The sequence below is a fragment of the Lepidochelys kempii genome, chromosome 5, assembly GCF_965140285.1.
Source record: "Lepidochelys kempii isolate rLepKem1 chromosome 5, rLepKem1.hap1, whole genome shotgun sequence".
Taxonomy (NCBI): Eukaryota; Metazoa; Chordata; order Testudines; family Cheloniidae; genus Lepidochelys; species Lepidochelys kempii.
Window position 1 is genome coordinate 135,412,514 of NC_136384.1, and position 17,498 is coordinate 135,430,011.

At 45.3% G+C, this 17,498-nt stretch overlaps 1 protein-coding gene across 1 annotated transcript in view; it reads right to left on the reverse strand.

The window, feature by feature from the left end:
• Positions 1 to 17,498, reverse strand: part of APTX (aprataxin) — a 36,132-nt gene that overhangs the window by 11,274 nt on the left and 7,360 nt on the right. The window contains 2 exon segments of the mRNA XM_073346033.2: positions 11,017 to 11,076; positions 13,010 to 13,345. Of these exon segments, the coding sequence (XP_073202134.1) occupies positions 11,017 to 11,076; positions 13,010 to 13,345 (396 nt within the window).

Consider the following 17,498-nt stretch of genomic DNA (forward strand, 5'->3'; position numbering starts at 1 on the left):
CTGATTTGTGTCCATTTATTCTTTTACGTAGAGACTGTCCAGTTTGCCCAATGTACATGGCAGAGGGGCATTGCTGGCACATGATGGCATATATCACATTGGTAGATCTGTAGGTGAACAAGCCTCTGATAGTGTGGCTGATGTGATTAGGCCCTATGATGGTGTCCCCTGAATAGATATGTGGACACAGTTGGCAACGGGCTTTGTTGCAAGGATAGGTTCCTGGGTTAGTGGTTCTGGTGTGTGGTATGTAGTTGCTGGTGAGTATTTGCTTAAGGATGGGGGGCTATCTGTAGGCAAGGACTGGACTGTCTCCCAAGATCTGTGAGAGTGATGAGTCATCCTTCAGGATAGGTTGTAGATCCTTGATGATGCGTTGGAGAGGTTTTAGTTGGGGGCTGAAGGTGATGGCTAGTGGCGTTCTGTTATTTTCTTTCTTGGGCCTGTCCTGTAGTAGGCGACTTCTGGGTACTCTTCTGGCTCTGTCAATCTGTTTCTTCACTTCAGCAGGTGGGTATTGTAGTTGTAAAAATGCTTGAGAGAGATCTTGTAGGTGTTTGTCTCTGTCTGAGGGGTTGGAGCAAATGCGGTTGTATCGTAGAGCTTGGCTGTAAACAATGGATCATGTGGTGTGATCTGGGTGAAAGCTGGAGGCATGTAGGTAGGAATAGCGGTCAGTAGGTTTCCGGTATAGGGTGGTGTTTATGTGACCATCGCTTATTAGCACCGTAGTGTCCAGGAAGTGGATCTCTTGTGTGGACTGGTCCAGGCTGAGGTTGATGGTGGGATGGAAATTGTTGAAATCATGGTGGAATTCCTCAAGGGCTTCTTTTCCATGGGTCCAGATGATGAAGATGTCATCAATGTAGCGCAAATAGAGTAGGGGCATTAGGGGACGAGAGCTGAGGAAGCGTTGTTCTAAGTCAGCCATACAAATGTTGGCGTACTGTGGGGCCATGCGGGTACCCATAGCAGTGCCGCTGGTTTGAAGGTATACATTGTCCCCAAATGTGAAACAGTTATGGGTGAGGACAAAGTCACAAAGTTCAGCCACCAGGTTTGCCGTGACATTATCGGGGATACTGTTCCTGATGGCTTGTAGTCCATCTTTGTGTAGAGGGCTTCTACATCCATAGTGGCCAGGATGGTGTTTTCAGGAAGATCGCCGATGGATTGTAGTTTCCTCAGGAAGTCAGTGGTGTCTCGAAGATAGCTGGGAGTGCTCGTAGTGTAGGGCCTGAGGAGGGAGTCTACATAGCCAGACAATCCTGCTGTCAGGGTGCCAATGCCTGAGATGATGGGGTGTCCAGGATTTATAAGTTTATGGATCTTGGGTAGCAAATAGAATACCCCAGGTCGGGGTTCCAGGGGTGTGTCTGTGTGGATTTGATCTTGTGCTTTTTCAGGGAGTTTCTTGAGCAAATGCTGTAGTTTCTTTTGGTAACCCTCAGTGGGATCAGAGGATAATGGCTTGTAGAAAGTGGTGTTGGAGAGCTGCCGAGCAGCCTCTTGTTCATATTCCGACCTATTCACGACGATGACAGCACCTCCTTTGTCAACCTTTTTGATTATGATGTCAGAGTTGTTTCTGAGGCTGTAGATGGCATTGTGTTCTGCGCGGCTGAGGTTATGGGGCAAGTGGAAAAACAGCATCACAATTTCAGCCCGTGCACGTCTGCAGAAGCACTCTATGTAGAAGTCCAGTCTGCTGTTTCAACCTTCAGGAGGAGTCCACCTAGAATCCTTCTTTTTGTAGTGTTGGTAGGAAGGTCTCTGTGGATTAGTATGTTGTTCAGAGGTGTGTTGGAAATATTCCTTGAGTCGGAGACATCGAAAATAGGATTCTAGGTCACCACAGAACTGTATCATGTTCGTGGGGGTGGAGGGGCAGAAGGAGAGGCCCCGAGATAGGACAGATTCTTCTGCTGGGCTAAGAGTATAGTTGGATAGATTGACAATATTGCTGGGTGGGTTAAGGGAACCATTGCTTTGGCCTCTTGTGGCATGTAGTAGTTTAGATAGTTTAGTGTCCTTTTTCTTTTGTAGAGAAGCAAAGTGTGTGTTGTAAATGGCTTGTCTAGTTTTTGTAAAGTCCAGCCACGAGGAAGTTTGTGTGGAAGGTTGTTTTTTTATGAGAGTATCCAGTTTTGAGAGCTCATTCTTAATCTTTCCCTGTTTGGTGTAGAGGATGTTGATCAGGTGGTTCCGCAGTTTCTTTGAGAGCGTGTGGCACAAGCTGTCAGCATAGTCTGTGTGGTATGTAGATTGTAATGGATTTTTTTACCTTCAGTCCTTTTGGTATGATGTCCATCTGTTTGCATTTGGAAAGGAACATGATGTCTGTCTGTATCTGTATGAGTTTTTTCATGAAGTTGATAGATTTCCACTCCATATGGCTAAATGCAGTGCCTTGCACAATGATAGGTTTCAGAGTAGCAGCTGTGTTAGTCTGTATTCGCAAAAAGAAAAAAAGAGTATTTGTGGCACCTTAGAGACTAACACATTTATTTGAGCATAAGCTTTCGTGAGCTACAGCTCACTTCATCGGATGCATTCAGTGGAAAATACAGTGGGGAGATTTATATACACACAGAACATGAAACAATGGGTGTTCTCATACACACTGTAAGGAGAGTTTCAGAGTAACAGCCGTGTTAGTCTGTATTCGCAAAAAGAAAAGGAGTACTTGTGGCACCTTAGAGACTAACACATTTATTTGAGCATAAGCTTTCGTGAGCTACAGCTCACTTCCTCAGATGCATTCAGTGGAAAATACAGTGGGGAGATTTATATACACACAGACATGAAACAATGGGTGTTCTCATACACACTGTAAGGAGAGTTTCAGAGTAACAGCCGTGTTAGTCTGTATTCGCAAAAAGAAAAGGAGTACTTGTGGCACCTTAGAGACTAACCAATTTATTAGAGCATAAGCTTTCGTGAGCTACAGCTCACTTCCTCAGATGCATATCGTGGAAACTGCAGCAGGCTTTATATATACACAGAGAATATGAAACAATACCTATTCCCACCCCACTGTCCTGCTGGTAATAGCTTATCTAAAGTGATCATCAGGTGGGCCATTTCCAGCACAAATCCAGGTTTTCTCACCCTCCACCCCCCCACACAAATTCACTCTCCTGCTGGTGATAGCCCATCCAAAGTGACAACTCTTTACACAATGTGCATGACAATCAAGTTGGGCTATTTCCTGCACAAATCCAGGTTTTCTCACATCCCCCCCACCCCCATACACACACAAACTCACTCTCCTGCTGGTAATAGCTCATCCAAACTGACCACTTGAAGAGAAAAATGAAAAAAGGAATCAGAGAAATTGTTAAAATAAAGCTTTTACTCAACTTTTTAAGTTTCAAGTACTTTAACTGTTTCCCTTCTTTATCCAGGAGGCCTAGTCTACACTACAAAGTTAACAAGGTCAACAAAACCTGCCTTGCATCAGCCTTGTTGGGCATGTGTCTACCATTTAAATATGGCTCCTGCGGATGTAAGGGCTCCTGCCCTTTCACCCCAACTTAACATCTCGGGAGGGGAGGGATAGCTCAGTGGTTTGAGCATTGGCCTGCTAAACCCAGGATTGTGAGTTCAATCCTTGAGGGGGCCATTTAGGGATCGGGGACAAAAATTGGGGATTGGTCCTGCTTTGAGCAGGGGGTGGGACTAGATGACCTCCTGAGGTCCCTTCCAACCCTGATATTCTATGATTCTATGGACACCACCTCCAAGAGCAGCATAGAGCCAAGGTTGATGTTCTTAGGTCAACAGTGTGAGTGTAGACACTGCCTTTCTTAGGTCGACTGTAACTGTCCTCCAACAGCTGTCCCACAATGCCCCACACTGAACACTCTGGTCATCATTGTGAACTCCATTGGTGAGGGGTCATAGAGACCAGAAGAACCCTCTCCCCTTTAAAGCCCTACAAATTTTTGAAATTCCTTTTCCTGGTTGCCTGTCTTTGCAAGCACACCTAGCATCTCTCCATTGTTGAGTGCAACTGCCCAGCTGACCATGCCGGCTACATGCTTCAGACACACTCCTGCCTGGAGTAGACAGGAGATATTGGATCTCCTGTGCCTGTGGGGAGAAGAGACTGTGCAGGTACAGCTTAGAATCTGCCCTAGAAATGTGGCTATCTACAAGCAGATTTCTCAGGGGATGCAGAAGGGCTAAGACAGGGACCAGCAGCACTGTTGTGTGAAAGCCAAGTTGCTGCGGCAGGCACATCAGAAGGCCTTCAACAATCAAGTTGGTGCCGAGCCATAGGCCTGCCGCTTTTACAAAGAGCTGAATGCCCTACTCAGTGGAGACTCCACCACCCCCAACAGCACCACGGATTCATCCGAGAATCCAAAGTCACAGACCCCTGCCGTGAACTGTGAGGAAGAGGAGGATGGGGACAGACAACCAGGAGATCCAGCTACGCAGCAAGGCAGAACCTGTTTTTAACTCCAGTGCAGTCTAATCAGTCCCACAAGTTAAGCATTGGCGAGCCCAGTGCAGGGGAAGAAACCTCAGGTAAGTGTGCAGTTTAATTTTAAATTTCAGGGATGGCCTCCCTGAAAGTAGTAGGACACATCTTTTGACTTATTAATTTACTCATGCTAGAAGAGATAGCGGTACAACAAAGAGGTAGAGTTAACTGCTTTTCAATCCCGTCTATCTTCGGCGGGGGGCCACGGTGAACAGTTTGTTTACGTGCACAGGGATGTCCCATGAATTCTTCTGATATCTCGCTAGAGCACAAGAAGGGCCATATTGGGTCAGACCAATGGTCCATCCAGCCCAGTATTCTGTCTTCTGATGGTGGCCAATGCCAGGTGCTTCAGAGGGAACAAACAGAACAGGCAATCACTGAGTGATCTATCCCTGTCATCCACTCCCAGTTTATGGCAATCAGAGCTTTAGGGAAACCCAGAGCATGGGGTTGCATCCCTAAGTATCTTGGCTAACAGCCATTGATGGACCTATCCTCCATGAATTAATCTAGCTCTTTCTTGAACCATCATAGTTCTGGCCTTCACAACATCCCCTGGCAACGAGTTCCACAAGTTGACTGTGGGTTGTGTGAAGTAGTACTTCCTTTTGTTTGTTTTAAACCTGCTGCCTATTAATCTCATTGGGTGACCCCTGGTTCTTGTGTTAGGTGAAGGAGTAAATAACACTTCCTTATTCACTTTCTCCACATCATGAAACTTTCATGGAGATACTCTGCAAACCTCTGCCAAAGGTTTCTAGGGAAGACTGTCTTATTTCTTCCTCTGGGATAGAGTGGCACGGTGAAGTATCTTAAAATAATTTCAGCAGGCACCATTGCAGTACACTGGCTAGCAGCATATGGGCCTAAGTGGCATCGGGCCACCAGCAGCAGCTGTGCTCTCTGCCTGTTACCCTCCGGAGTGAGAGATCAGCTAAAATCACCACCACCACCTGTGGAAAATTATGCCAGCATTCAGTGCCACTGCCCTATACTACTAGAATCACGCAACCAAGCAATTCCCTCCTCATTTCCCCAACCACCACAGGCCATACTCATTGTGGCTGGTGCCGGGACTGGCACCGTGCACAAGCAATCCCAAGCAGAAATGAGAATGTAGTGCTTAGAACTTTATGGGAGCAAAGGAAGTGAGTTCAGTATCTTAAGTTTCACTTTCTATAGTGAATACACCGACAATGGTACCGCTGTATGTTTTATCTACAGCTGCTGCCACTGCATTCTTCAGGGTCTCCCCTCCACACCCGCAGCACACCTGAGCCAGATAAGGAGGAGAAAGGAGAGGACTTGTGACGACATGTTCCAGGAGATCCTGCAAGCCAGTGCATCCAACAGTGAGCACAGGGCCTGGAGGATGAACACTGCAGGCAGCCTGGAGAAGGATAGAGTGGAGAGAAGATAAGTGGAGGAAATGTAGATAGAGATGCACCAGGACATAATGGGGCTTCTCAGGCAGCAAACCCAGATGCTGCAGACTCTGTGGACCTGCAGGTGCAACAATCCTGGGCTCGCCTCCCTCCGCAGCCTGTTGAGAACTCAGTACTGGAACCTCCCTATAACTGCCCTCGATATTCCACATGGCAAGAGGGGTCACCTCACTACCCCTACCACTCCATCCCAGGGGATATTAGAAACAATCACAGCTTCACATACACTAACCTGTGAAAGCCACCGCGGCTGTACGTGTAGCTGAAATGGACATGAATGTTCTCTCCTGTTCATAATTTCTGTTCTCTTAATAAATTAAGTCTTAAATGTATTTGTTTTTAAATTGACAGGTGATTTTTTTGCACAGATTCTGTTACAGAATAAAATTCTATTACTCAGAACAAAATTCTTCTTTATTAGTTCTCAACATATACTGTCTGGCACTCAGCAGTTCTGAAAGCATCCAATTACTTGTTACCATGTAGTGTCACACAACAACTCACTGAATGCATCCGATGAAGTAGCTCATGAAAGCTTATGCTCAAATAAATTTGTTAGTCTCTAAGGTGCCACAAGTACTCTTTTTCTTTTTGCAAATACAGACTAACACGACTGCTACTCTGAAACAATTCCTAAGATCATTCACAAACAAAATCTATGTGTGTATTAATGTTATATTCCTGTATATACATACATACATACATACACACACACACAGAATTTACCTCATGATCCATAGTGGACTGCAAAAGAGCAGAGCCAGGTGGAGCACACCACTATACCGTACGCTACTCTGGCTCACAGTTACAATGCTCTTTTCATAGCTTCCCTGAACTGTATAGCTCCACACTGAGCTCTTTTAATGGCCTTGTATCTGGCTGTTCAGATTCAGCAGACAGATGCTTCACCTCTGCCTTCCATGCCATGGAAAGTTTTCCCTCTTTGCTTCACAGATATTATGCAAGACACAGCAAGCAGTTATGACCATTGGGATATTTTTCTCACTTAGATCCAATCTCGTGAGTAAACAACGCCAGCAACCCTTCAAATGACCAAAAGCACATTTGATGGTCATTCTGCACCTCCTGAGCCAGTAGTTGAAGTGTTCCTTGGTGCTGTCAAGGTGCCCATTGTACGGCTTCATGAGCCATGGGAAGAAGGGGTAGGCTGGGTTGCCCAGGATCACTATTGGCATTTGAACATCACCAATTGTAATCTGTCAGTTGGGAAAGAAAATCCTTGCTTGCAGCTTTCGGAACAGTCCTGGGTTCTTAAAGGTGTGAGCGTCATGCACGTTCCCTGACCAGTCAACCACATTGATGTAGATGAAGCATTCCCAGTGATCCATCAGTGCTCACATAACCACAGAAAAGTAGGCCTTTTCTGTTGATGTACTCTGTGGCAAGGTGGGCTAGTGCCAAAATAGGGATATGGATGCAGTCTATTGCTCTATGACAGGTTTCAGAGTAACAACCGTGTTAGTCTGTATTCGCAAAAAGAAAAGGAGTACTTGTGGTACCTTAGAGACTAACCAATTTATTTGAGCATAAGCTTTCGTGAGCTACAGCTCACTTCATCGGATGCATACTGTGGAAAGTTTAGAAGATCTTATTATATACACACAAAGCATGAAAAAATACCTCCTCCCACCCCACTCTCCTGCTGTTACCAGCTATTACCAGCAGGAGAGTGGGGTGGGAGGAGGTATTTTTTCATGCGTTGTGTGTATATAATAAGATCTTCTAAACTTTCCACAGTATGCATCCGATGAAGTGAGCTCTAGCTCACGAAAGCTTATGCTCAAATAAATTGGTTAGTCTCTAAGGTGCCACAAGTACTCCTTTTCTATTGCTCTACTGCAGTTCGGGAACTCCACAGCTGCAAATCCATCCACTATGTCCTGCATGTTGCAGAGAGTCACAGTCCTACATAGTAAAAGGTGATTAATGGCCCTGCACACTTGTATGAAAACAGCCCCTGCTGTAGATTTCCTTACTTCAAAGATTCCCAGTTGATTGGTAGCAATCCAGCCTTGCAAGTTTCCACAGTGCGATCGTCACTCATTTCTTCACTGTTGGTACAGCTCTCATTTTGGTGTCCTTACACTGGAGGGCTGGGACAAGTCTGGCACACACATCAGGGAATGTGGCCTTGTACATCCTAAAATTCTGCAGCCACTGCTCATCATCCCAAAACTGCATAATAAAGTGATCCCACCAGTTAGTGCTTGTTTCTGAGGCCCAGAACCAGCACTCCATCATCTTGCAGCTGCTCTGTGACCACCACCAACAACCTTGAATCAGGCCTTGCTACTTCCCACAGCAATCTGTCCTCCAAGGAATCATCGTGTTCCCCGCATCTCTTCTTGCGGCTCTGCAAATACTGCAGGATGTTGCACCCTGTTCTTGCAACAGTCATGACAGTAGTGCAGAACTATGCAAGCTCCATGGGTTTGTGGGATTTTGGGGAAAAAAGGTGCAAAAATCATGTGATATAGATGACATTATGGGATGGCCAAAAGACAGTGCACTGGAGGGTGGCAAGTTGCACAGTAGGATACTTACCCATAGTGCATCTCATCGTGCATCGATACAAGCACTCCGAGGGAGTATGCGCACCACTAACAGAAGCAGAAGCGCTGACTCCGTGGGTGTTGCGGGGCTGGAGCACCCATGGGGAAAAGTCAGGGTGTGCTCCACGCCCACCGGCAGCCAAGCTCCCCCCTCCGCTGAGCGTGCCACGTCCCCACTCCTCCCCCTCCCAGTGCTTCCCGTCCGCCGCCTAACAGGACTTTCCGGGAATGCAGGGGAGGAGTGGGGACACGGCGCGCTCCAAGGAGGAGGCGGTAAAGAGGTGTGGACTTGGGGGAAGGGGGTGGAATTAGGGCTGGGTGAGGGTGGGGCAGGGACGGGGCTAGAGGTGGGGGTCAAGCACCCACAGGGCAGAGGGGAAGTTGGCTCCTATGAACACAAGGAGCCAAGCATGCACAAATGATGTACTGACTGCAGCAGCTGTATGCCAATGTAACTTGAGTTAACATTAGTTAGTAGTATAGACATGGGCTGAATTTAATAAAAAGTTAAGTGGTTTTAATTGTGGTTACAAAGCAAGTGAACCAGCAATAATCGGATGTAAAACCTCACACAATAATTGTGTAGCAGTTAAACAACAGTTTTATTAACACTTTATCCTTTGCTGGGTAAGGTATCCTGATTATCAAAACAATATTCTCAGCCACTTGCTTAGGGTATGAATCAGCACTGAAATAGCTGTTTTCTTCCATATGGAGAAAGACTTGCATTTGTGAGGTAAGCGATCCAAGAACAAAGCATCCAGGCTTCTGCTAGAACTCAATCTCTTGATGCAGTAGAATCATATAACCAAAGGGGGGTCAAGATCCTAGTGTTTGGCAAATCTTCCTCTGGCTGAGAACAGCAAAGTGTGGGGAAACTTATGTGATGTCAAGAGGGCCAAATGCTAGAATAAGTGAGCCCAAACTAAAGCTGCTATGATGCTAGCAGTGCTCTCCGATGCTGTATTCCATAATAATTTGGGAAACACTCACCTCCAACTCCTTTTAGCAGAACGGCACCAGTCAGTGCCAGACAGCCCTTTCCTTCCCTGGTCTAGTGGTAGGGGCAACTCCAGGTAATTCAGCTGGAAAGGTCTCAGAAGGAGCAGGAAGCCACTATCTTCCAAGGACCTTCCACCAAGATTGTCTTTCACCTGATCTCACCCACCTGGCTGACGTTCCTAAGTTGGTTGAACTTCAGGACCCAGTGCAAAGTTCAGCTATTCATCCATTCAGGCATTTGTTTATGGTTGGCTGGGATGTGAGTGAATTCTTATCTAAGAATGGGCTCAGAAATACTGGATCTCCACCCTCTAGCACACCTAGAGGCCAGAGGGCTACCTAGGTTTCATCTTGATAGAGTAATTTTTCTCCATCAAGATAGAGATTCCAGTCTCCCTTTCATAAAATTACTTATTGTCTAATTACTCAAAGAGTGTTCTGTGACAGTCTTGAGACTCAAGATCATCATCTGTTTCAGCTAATAAGAGTACTCAAACTTCTGCTTATCAAAAGCACTCTGCTATAGTCTGATAATATCTCGGGGGGGGGGGGGGGTAGCCACCACCACATAAGAACTGAAGTTTGAAGAGACACCGGTTCAGACATTAGGCAATAGGTTCAGTATTATGATACTTAAACATTCCAGTTCTCAATTTGATTAATTTTGATTTATAACTAAAATGAGATGCACCTTCTTAGACTATAAAGTCTGATGCTTTTTGGTGCTAATTTGTTTAGTTAACTCCAATCTAATATTTAGACTAATTTGGTTTAATCCTGATCTGATTTTGAGTGGATAGTGGTAATGCTTTATTTCTAGTTTAGTTTAATATTACTGGTAACCTATCACCGAAGCTAAGCTTTCTTGATTTTATTTTTGTTAGTTTGTGTGTTTTAATAAAATTTAGGGTACTAATACAGTGTCTCATTTCTTCACCAGCCAGTGTGGGTCCAGAACCTCGGAGGACCCAGGGGACACAACTGGTCAACCTAACAGCCTGATGACCTCTCCTAATTAGTTCCTGGGTCTCATAAGTGCCTGCTCTAAGCATGGTATTGTGACTGCATTTCAGACGTATTTTTTGGGATCCAGATGTTGAAACAAGTGATACATGCTTTATACACAAAGCTATAAATGAAACCAAGTGACCATAACAGAGGAAACTCTAGTGCTGGGGACACAACTGTCACAAGATTCTTGGGTTCCATGAAATTCCACCCACACTCTCTTTGGTTAATTGGGTCACAAAATGTACCTCTCCTGAACCACAGGTGTTAAGAAAAGCAATTGGGGAGCATCATATTAACAACAGCTCTCCAAGGTGAGAGAGGTCTCCTGCTGGCCTGATGGAAAAGGACTAATGCATCTAGAAAACAGGTTGACATAATACATGCACAGTTGCTAATTTTAACATGCAGCTGGCTCAACAGCATTCTGAATGGGATGCTCATGGAATAATTTACCAATCCACGTTCAAAGTATAGTGTGGATCATTCCCACCTGCATTTTTGGGTCTTGCATGGAGATCTTCAGACCTTGACTCCAATGTCCTAAATGTTCCTGGAGTATAAATAGAATAGGCATTCAGAAGAAAGTTAAAAAAAAAAAATCTAATGATATTTAAGCAGAATCCAAAATCTTCAATTAAATAATTTTTATACCTCCAATATTACTTTGCTGATACAAAAACATACCTGTGTTAAAAAGGTATTTTCTTTTTAGAAAACTTATGAAATAACTTTGCAAACTTTACTTCAAAAAAACTGTTAAAGTAAAACACTTTCAGCCGGGAAATTCCAGAATTAGAGTTGTGCAGGCATCTTTAGTTTGGCCCCCTTATTCATCTGCATTATGACACAGCCCTTAATGACATGATCACAGACTGTTCTTCTACAGGACCCTGCATCACTCAATGCACAGGACAGACAGTGCTTTGTGAACAAGGCAGCCATTAATATTTCTTTTTATCTGTGTCATTCAGTGGGTGGTCCCAGGCCTCGCTCTCTGCCACCATTCAAACCCTCTACTGAATGCAACACTTTACTTTCATTTCTATTGCACCCACCGCCATAACATCTTAACCTTACACACATTAATACATTTATCTTCAACAACAATATGGGCTAAGGTGGGTGAGTGGTGTTTTTTCAAATAGACAGTGCTCAGGCACTGGGAGATTATGCCAACATTAGCAAAAACCTCTACTAACTTTGGGTTTCTCAGTGATTGGGTGCCCAGCTTGAGACACTTGGAGACAGATTGTTTTCAGAATATGTAGCATTTTATGGCACTCTATATATTCAAAACATGTCACGGATATTAACACGTTAACCCTCATAACCCTCTCATGAGGCAAGTGTGTAAGCATTACTACTTTTTCAGAGGTTCTCTAACTTCATTGCACTGCAACCCCCTTCTGACAACAAAAATTACTACATGACCCCAGGATGGGGGACAGAAGCCCGGGCAGGGGGACCAAAGCCAAAGCCCGAGCCTAGCCACCCCAGGCGATGGGGCTCGGGCTTTAGCAAGTCTGGTGACCCCATTAAAATTGGTTCACGACCCACTTTGGGGTCCCAACTCACAGTTTGAGAAGCAATGTGTCTATCTTATAGAGAGAGAAACTGAAACAAAGGCAAAGTGATTAGCCCAAGGCCACATAGTGAATGAGTATCAAAGCCAGGATTAGAAGAACACAGAACTCTCTGTCTCCCAGCCCTGTGCTCCTGCCTGTAGGCGTGCGCAGGTCTTGTGTGTGTGTGTGTGTATGTGTGGGGAGGGAAACAGGCCCCAAGTATGGCACCCAGAAAATGAGGAACACAGAGTTAGTGGCAACCTCTGGCAAGTTTGGTTTCAATGAGTGGGCAGAGGCAGGGACAAACTCATTCTTTTTGGTATGTGATGGACACTTAATTTGAGTGTGCTTCTACTCTGAAAAGTGACTGGGAAAAGATCAAGGGGTTTCATCAGTTCGCACTCGCTATTTCCAGGCCAAATCTCCTCCATTTTCAAGTAAAACAATGGATTTCCTAGCTGCCAACCCCACAAACCCACCTAAAATCAGAGTCAAGCTGAGCTCTTCTGGCTCACACCATCACCCACCACCAAGATTCTACAGTTGGAAGCAAAGCCATCATCCTGCAGTCTGCTGCAGGCAGCTGAGTGCACCCATGTGAAGCCCCACTGATTTCAGTAGGGGTCTGCCCATGTGGATGCAGGATCGAGGCCTTAGTTAGCAATTCTGTGGCTGATGTACAAGCCAGAAGGAAATTCAGCTTGCTCCCCCAAATCTATGTTGGGTTTTCCATGCGAACAGGAGTCACTTGAGTAGAACTGGTTTCTGCCCTACAGTCAGCGGATTTGACTGACTACACTGAGGCTCAGTGTGCACGGAAGAGGTTTTGACGTTCTCCCACAATTGCTGTAACACCAGTGCAGCTCCACCAGCGCTGGCAATGATGGGCGTGATCGGGCAGGGCATTCTACTGCTCACCTTGTGGCTGGAAGAGCTGTCATGGGGAGAGGAGGAAGAATTACTGGTATTGTTTGGCTTGCAGCTTGAACTACCATCTTGCAAGTCTCGTTGCTCCATTTTCATACTTTTTTCAGACACGTTTTCCATGTTACTATTCCCTGAATCTACGAATGGCCTCTTGTTTGCTTTTGTCTTCCCTTTTGCTAGTGCGCCAGACACCCCTGTGACTTCCAAGAATTGTACAGTATAGGGGTAAAGTTTATTCACAAGATGTAGAACCTGTCCTGGTTTCAGCTTCACTTCTTCATCCTTGCCAATATCCACCAAATCAACACTGGCTGGGTTCACGCCCATCTTTGGGTAATCAGAAAAAAAGCACAATGTAGGAATTGGCATACAAGCACAGATCCCAAATTCAGACATACCAAAACCCAACTACCCCAAACTGTTCTAGGGCATCCCTGCCCTGTAACGCAGAGAGGGAAGAATACATGGCACTTCCTCCACCCCACTCCACATACTGGCCCATTTTAATGCAAATCAAAAACTGGAGTTTGAGGTGTAGATTTAGAGCCTCATCCTGCAATCAGAACTGCTAGAGCAAACCCTGCACCAGCATGAAGCCCTAATGAGCCTAATGGGATCCCACATGGGAACAGGGTCTGTGTTAGCAGAGCTGACTGGGACTCCATACCACCACAAAGCCCTGCACCCCACTAGGGTCTGTGTTGGTGGCATTGGTTGTGACCCCACCAAAGCATGCAGCCATACTGGGATCCTACATGGGTACAGGTTGGTGGAGCTGGTTCTGACCCTGCCTTGCCATGAAGCCCCTGTGACCTCAATGGAGCTGGTCCCACATTGGTACAGAGTCCACATTAATTGTACTGGCTGTGATCTCGCCCTGCCACGGAGCCCATGACCCAAATGAGGTCAGTTCCACATGGGTACAGGGTCCGTGTTAGTGATATCGGTTGCAGGATCAAGATGTGTCTTCATCTGGGTTTTAAGGCCTTTGGCATATCTTTAGGTGCTTGGAAAAATAAATAAATAGTAGCTGCATCAAGTCTGACTCCAATACTCAGCATCAGAAACCAGCACCTAGGTTCCAAACAGTTGTACTTTCTGATCAGTCTCCTTTATAGCGATATGTGTCTTCTTACTGTGCTCCAAATGCACGGCATCTTTGGAAGATTCTTAGCATAAGTTGTTTTATTTCATTGGTGACTAGCTCTGTGAGAAGATTTTGCCATTCCAAATGTGTGTGTGAATACCTATGACAGGCCTAATGCTGCCCTCAGTTACACAGGAGTAATGCCATGGGCAGAACTGAGCCCCATGTTACAAATATTTCAAATAAAAAAAAACATTGAAAAAATATAGATCATCTCAATTATGGAAAAATTAAGTCTCATATTTTATGAAAGTACCAAAAAGCGTTTCTCCTGTGGCACTTAGTCATATTAAAGAGGCATTTATACACTTTAGTTCTATGTTGACATGTGTTTCTATACAAACTGAGCCTCTCCATGACCGTATTAACGATGAAAGGTTCGTGTAAGTGTAGCTAGCTTCACACCACATAAAAGAGCGGTTACAACACCAGACTGTTGCAATATCCCGTTTTACACCCATTAAAATATTATTTTAAATGTTACTTATGTTCTCTGTGTGCCTTTGTAAGAAATCAATCACAGCATGAAAGGCTGGTAGACTGTAGTGTCAGGCACCAGGAAACAGAGAAAACAGCCAAGGAAGAAGAAAGAGCCATCCATGTGGGCAGCACAGAGCAACTCTACTCTGGCTCTTCTTCATACAGGGGGCCCAAGGCTTTCAGCAGCTTTGGCTCACAGGGCATGGCCCATTGCCAATCCCACCTCTGGGAGGCTCACTTCCATCTGGGCAAGAGTAGAGCAAAAGGAAATTAATTCCTCTCTCCTGGGATGTCTCAGGAAGAATGCAGCTGTCCAGCAAAGAAGCATCCCTTTCTTCAGGTTTTTCTTGCCCTTTGGCTGAGCTGGACCTGGTCACCTCCCAGTTCAGTTTCTGTGCTGCACTAAATACTTCCCATTTAAATAACTGCCTAGAGGGCTTCAAGTCAAGACCCGCTGCCTGACTTCCTTTGAAGGAAGTTAACCCTTACCCTGCCTGAGGTATGTACAACCTGTCACAAAAAATAATATTCAAGAAATTAAAAATAATAGCCTGCATATCTATATCAGCAAACTCAGTGATGCTCTTCACAGCTGCCCTATCAAAGGGACACTCACAAGGTGAGTTAAACTGAAACTTTGACCTACCTTTTCTTTCATAGCTATTTACAAATCTATATAATCCTCATGTGTTTCTTCCCCAAAAAAGGGTTTTGAAAACTCACGTGCTTCCAGAAGCTCTGCTGGTGGCTCTAGAGGTAGCTCTGTCCTCTCTAAATCAGTTATAATTAAGGCTAAGTTTTTGTCGTGGATATTTTTAGTAAAAGTCATGGACAGTTCACAGGCAATAAATAAAAATTCATGGAAGCCTGTGACCTGTCCCTGACTTTCATTAAAAATATCCCTGACAAAAGGGATAGGTGGGTTCAGCGCCCACTGCTGTGGTGCGTGGGAGCTCTGGGGTAACCCCACTGCCTGCTGCAGCAGGGCAGCTGCGGGGTTCCCCAACCAGGGCAGGGAATGGGAGCTGCAGGGGCGGGGCTGGCTGGGAGCTCCAGCCCCAGGACAGAAAAGGTCACGGAGGTCTTTGGAAGTCACGGATTGCGTGACTTCCGTGACATAATTGTAGCCTTAGTTACAACCAATATCCCAGCATTGCTGGGGAAGAGGGGGGCAAAACAGAGAGGGGTCAGGTCTTGGAGAAGACTATACTACAGTCAAGATCACTTGAGGTTGAGCTACTTGTATTCTTGAGGAACTGGATTCCCTGCTTCCATGAAATGCTTTTAGTTAATTATACAATCAACACACTGGACAAAACCAGATTCAGCCTCTAAACACTGCCTCCAGGTTTCTCTTTAGCAGAGTTCCTGTTGGATACCTGCAAGGTCCACACAATGGCACTATGACTTGGAGCCCGGGGTACTCTGCATGAGTTTTAGCCCTTCAAGTTTCAGCTGGAATCCCAAGATATTCTGCTGAATTATAATGCCCTAAATTTTCAGAGGAATAAAATTTTCTTCACTTTCCATCCTGAACCATGTGCTGTTTGAAGGCTACTTCCTGACACCCTAGCACTGCACTTCCTTCAGGCCAGGAGCAATCCTCTTATACAGTGAAACTTGCACTAAGCACCATCTTCAGAGGCAACTGCCTATCTGAATACAGTCACAGTGTTCCCAATGTTTCTTGTACAGTTGTATTCAGACTGTAATTAAAGCTTACTCACTAGGCAACCAGTGGTTGCTGATCCCTTAGTGATTTCACTGAATATAGTTTGCAGCCAAGTGTAAAACGTTTATCAAGCAGTTGGGGTCTTTGGAAGAAAGATTTGTTTCTAACCAAGCCCAGTAAGCTGCCGAGGTGCTTTTTGGACCTGTAGGGCACTGCATCCAGAGTACAGTATTTGTAGTACAGTAGTGTAACGATTTCTGTGAAAAGCTAGTCTCTCTCTCTCTCTCTGGTAGGTCACCAGTCTAATTGGGACACAAATTAGTTGTGACAAAGTTAATTACCATTAGATGGCCTGAGTGAAATAAGTTTTTTTTATTTCAACTCTACCCCTAACAGTCAAGTGTTAGAAGGGATTGCAAGGATAACTCCCAAGATGATCAGGTACTGTGACGATTAACACACCCAGAAACCCAGACAAACAAACAGAGAGGCCTTGTCTAGGCTAGGAAAACAGGCTGCTAACCCTGGGTGAGGAACCTAGTAAAGGTGTTAAACCCTGTCTACGCTGGATGCTAAGTAGCGTTTAAAATTGTGTTAATTAAAACACTACCTATTCTCCAAGTCTAGACAGCCTAGACAGAGGCCACCCCCCCAGGCCCCAGCAACAGGTGGGGGAGAAGCAACATGAGGAGCAGCAGCAGAAATCTTAGGCCATATCTACACCACAGGACTATAGCACCATAGCAATGTCATAATGTAGACACAGCCTCCAGTGACAGATGGGGTTTTTCCATCACTGTATTAACACCATCTCCCTGAGAAACGGTAGCTAGGTTGATGGAAGCAGTCTTCTGTTGACCCCGCTGCATCTATACCAGCAGTCAGGCTGGCATAGCTACAGCGCTCAGGGGTGTGAATTCTTCACACCCCAAGCGAGGTAGCCACAACCACCTAAATGTTAAGTCTGGACCAGCCATAAATCTTAGCCATCTTCCAGGATGTTACCCGGTGCAGGGAAGAGGAGTGAAACAGTCCTCCCACTGCAGCATACAGAAGATGTATTACATCATTAGCTCATCCACTAAACTCCCTGATTGACCCCTTCTCCAGTGTCTGGACATTTTAGATTGCAAGCTCTGTGATGGGATTGTGTCATCTGCCATGTTTTGTAAAGCAACAAG